Source organism: Electrophorus electricus, unplaced genomic scaffold, assembly GCF_041902795.1.
Source record: "Electrophorus electricus isolate QZ-2024a unplaced genomic scaffold, ASM4190279v1 Scaffold170, whole genome shotgun sequence".
NCBI classification, from domain to species: Eukaryota; Metazoa; Chordata; class Actinopteri; order Gymnotiformes; family Gymnotidae; genus Electrophorus; species Electrophorus electricus.
This window is the reverse complement of record NW_027658451.1, coordinates 102,501-106,026: the sequence shown is the minus strand read 5'-3', so window position 1 is coordinate 106,026 and position 3,526 is coordinate 102,501. Positions and strand designations below refer to the sequence as shown.

The 3,526-nt window shown below is 42.9% G+C and overlaps 1 protein-coding gene across 1 annotated transcript in view; it reads left to right on the top strand.

Annotated features, from left to right (window-relative positions):
- Positions 1 to 3,399: 3,399 nt before the first annotated feature.
- LOC145655089 (myosin-IIIa-like) overlaps positions 3,400 to 3,526 on the top strand; it is a gene marked incomplete at its 5' end in the record, with an annotated part of 15,214 nt that continues 15,087 nt past the window's right edge. The window contains one exon of the mRNA XM_081708874.1: positions 3,400 to 3,504. Within this exon, the coding sequence (XP_081565000.1) occupies positions 3,400 to 3,504 (105 nt within the window). The remainder of the gene's footprint in view (positions 3,505 to 3,526) is intronic.

The window sequence follows — 3,526 nt, the reverse complement described above, 5'->3', positions numbered from 1 at the left end:
CTGCCGTGGTGGTACTGGGTTCTGGGGCATATTCCTAGCCTCTCAGTCAGTGACGGGTTTATGGGAATCCCCTTCTGTGGACAGTTTTGGGAGGCTTATGTATATCTTATTTCATGTTCACATAGTCTCTAAATATTATCGTCTCTTTGTTTGCTTAAGTGAATCCGATTCATGAAACTCAAAACTCCAGCATCGAAACGCAGGCCTCTCGCGCTTATCTGGCTTTTGCCATCATTAATTCACAATGAGGTTTAAAATGCCTCAGAGCTTTTCATTAAACGGCTACAGAAAGTGGACACCCGTGCACTTACTGAAGTGTGCAGAAATCCGCGGAGGTACGCGTGCCCCAGCGTGCGCGCACCGTCCTCTGTATGGCGTGTTACAGGCACCAGACCACTGACAGGAGAGCACTATGTGAGAGCTTCTAGAGATACAACACCAGTCCGCCTGGAAAAGCACACAAAACAACCCTTTCAAGCAATCTGTTTACCTCTCTAATTGCCTAAATTCATATTACTTGTGTTTTTAAACAACCGAAGGCTGGATAATATATTGATACTACAAGAGTGATTCTTGGTCTACCTAAAGCATGAATAAATGAATTATTTAATGGAAGAATTAAACAAATGTATTGTTAAATAAATAATAAAAAAGAGGTTTCTGTAGATTTTAATAGTCTGTGTGCTCAGGAGCACTCAGGAGAGAGTGTGTGGCATGAGTGCTCAGGGACAGACGCTCCGTTGTGGTGTACGTGCAATTAATTCTGTCAGACGTCCACTGGTGCTTGGAGCCAGTGATTGTTACAGCTGCTCTCAGTAGTAACGAGGTGTGTGAAAGCTAGTGACCCGCTCGGCTGTAGCTGCAGTGAAGTTACAGCGGCGTGGAGTCTTCAGATGTGAGGTTCCTGAAGAATTATGTTGATGGCTTGTTTGCGTATGACATTATAACACGAGTGTCCTCGTGGTGGGGTAAGATAGTGGGCATAAATGTGAAAAACTGAAGAAAGCATCAGTTACTGGTGGGTAATCTTTATCATGCTCGTGCACAGAATATGTCCTGTGACAGAATGTGAAATATGAGGATGTCATGTGACATAATGTGAAATATGTCATGTGACAGTAAACAGTAAAGTTAGAGGCTAGAGCACCTTTTTTTCTTTAATAGCTGTGAGCAAACAAAAACTCAGGTGGCCTTATCGCTACTGAACATCTGAGATGACTGCGCAAAATGTTCTAAAGGAAATTGATAAGCTAGCCATGGGTGAGATGTTACAGTGGTACGGTCTTCTCTGAAGCTGTGAGAATTACTCATTAACATAAATTGCACAAGCGGGCCAAGTAAGGGTGGATTGTCCCTGTTGGACGTCAGCGGCTTTAGAATGAGCACCAGGCTCTGACCTCTGGCCTAATGGACATCGGTTACTGGACACCTAGTGCTCTTGCCTGTATAGTCCATAATCCTCCAGAGCAACTGTGTAAGAGAGCTGATGAATACAGACAGTTCAAAATAAGGACTCCCTGTTAGTTCAATTATTTGTTCCATGGATTTGTTCCCGTGTGTCCGTTCGATTACGCGTCTACTTCTGGCTCAGAGCCCCCACGTGGGACGTGCAATTACCCGCCCCCCGCCGTTAGTTCAATTATCTTTTGTAAACGGCAGTGAAGCAGGAAGACTGGATGCTACGATGGCAGAGTGTGCGGCCCTGTGTCTCCAGGGAAACGCCTCACACACACACACACACACACACACCTCTCCGTGACTCCACGACTAGGGTATCACCTCTGCTCTTCCAGACTCTTCAGTGCTCCTTTGCTTTAATGTGCCAGTGTCCGTGAGAAGCACCTGGGTGATGTCTCGATCATCTGGTCTTTGTGTTGTCTGTGAAAAGTGTGGCCCTCGTCTGATGGGATCTTTCCAGGAGAGCGGAGCATCTGTACAGTCGAATGCTTTCATTATGATGGCAGTTCAGCACAGAGACAGAATCTTTTGCTCTCTTGCAAGAGTGCACGCATAATTAGCCAAATGACAATTTCTCCACTGAAAATGTGAGTTTCTGAGTCATACATACAGAATGTATAAAATGTGCAAAAATATTAATTCAACTGCCATTAATTTGAGCCTGTGTTTGTCATATTTTTTCAAATACTATGAATAACAGAATGGTTCCTTGATTCTGCCCTTCACTGCAGCTCTTTTGTTTGGAAACGCTGGCTGAAAGATGATGAAACTTTTCGAGAGAAAAACAACAACAGATATCAGATCTTTCTAGCCATTCTTCCCCCGTCTTGCTGCAGATATCAAACCCAGTGTCCCCTCTTCCTCGAGGTCGATTTTAGACAGTCCCAAATAAGAGGGTAGTGTTGTTGCCTTGGCAACACGTAGGACAATTTTATATAATTTCAAGAGGGCTTACTGTGGACAAAGAAGATAGAAGCAGCCTGCAGCAGCTCTGTGATTGGTCCTCCCTACACCACTTTGGATTAGAACACATTTACATTGACATGGTATTTATAAATGTAGATTTAAAGGATGAAGAAATAAAATTTGTTCTGCATTTTCTTAGCTCAGCTTTCTCTACACATGTGCATCCCAGATGGTTAAAAAAAAACTTACATTTTAGGATTGTGATGATAATACTATCTAACTGCATTGAAAGATAAAATCAATTGTTCTTCATGTATTCCTCACAGAAGCCTGATTTCTCTGTATGTGTGTGTGTGTTTTGGTCACTTTACCTTAGAAGTGTATTATTAGTGGTAATAATATTTAAACTTATGTGCAAATAAAATTTTACTGACACACTTTAAACCTTCCTATTGTTGTTGTTGTTGTTTACCTTTCAGTTTGCATTAATTTCTTGAAACAATTACACCATGCAGTGAAGATGCTGGCAGTGCTTTAAAATGAACGTCTGACTTGGCTAAATGCCAAGGGAAGCTCACGACAGAAAACGTAACGGTTTGGAAGTGGTTGGCTTACTTTTGACTGAGCTGTTACTGAAGGTTAATGAATATTAAAACATGAATAACAGGCCAAAATGAAGTGACAAATATAGCGTATGATGGGTAATGGAAAAGTGGCTTTTTAATCGAGTGAAACTTTTTGTATTTGAGAATTTATGGATTGGTTCTTTCACTTTTGATCTTTCATCAGTTCCTTAGTTTCATCATGTCGATTGTTAATGAGATGGGATCTCTGTGACGGGCAAAGCTTCTGCATGACTCATGAGCTCTGGACGCTTTTTAAAATTCACTCCAGATAAATAACAGGGGACTGAAGGACTTGTCTGTAAACAAGCGTGACCCGCCCCTGAGTCTCTTCTTTCAGCTGCCTAATCAGGGTTCATCGATGTTAACTTCACCCCGTAGTCCAGATGTTCTGCTTTCATGTTTCCTTCAGCTGTGCAGCGGTGGCTCTGTGACAGATCTGGCCAAGGGGACGCTGAGGAGAGGAGACCGCATGGAGGAACGCATCATCGCATACATCCTGCGTGAGGCCCTCATGGTAGGACATTGGGCAGCACCAC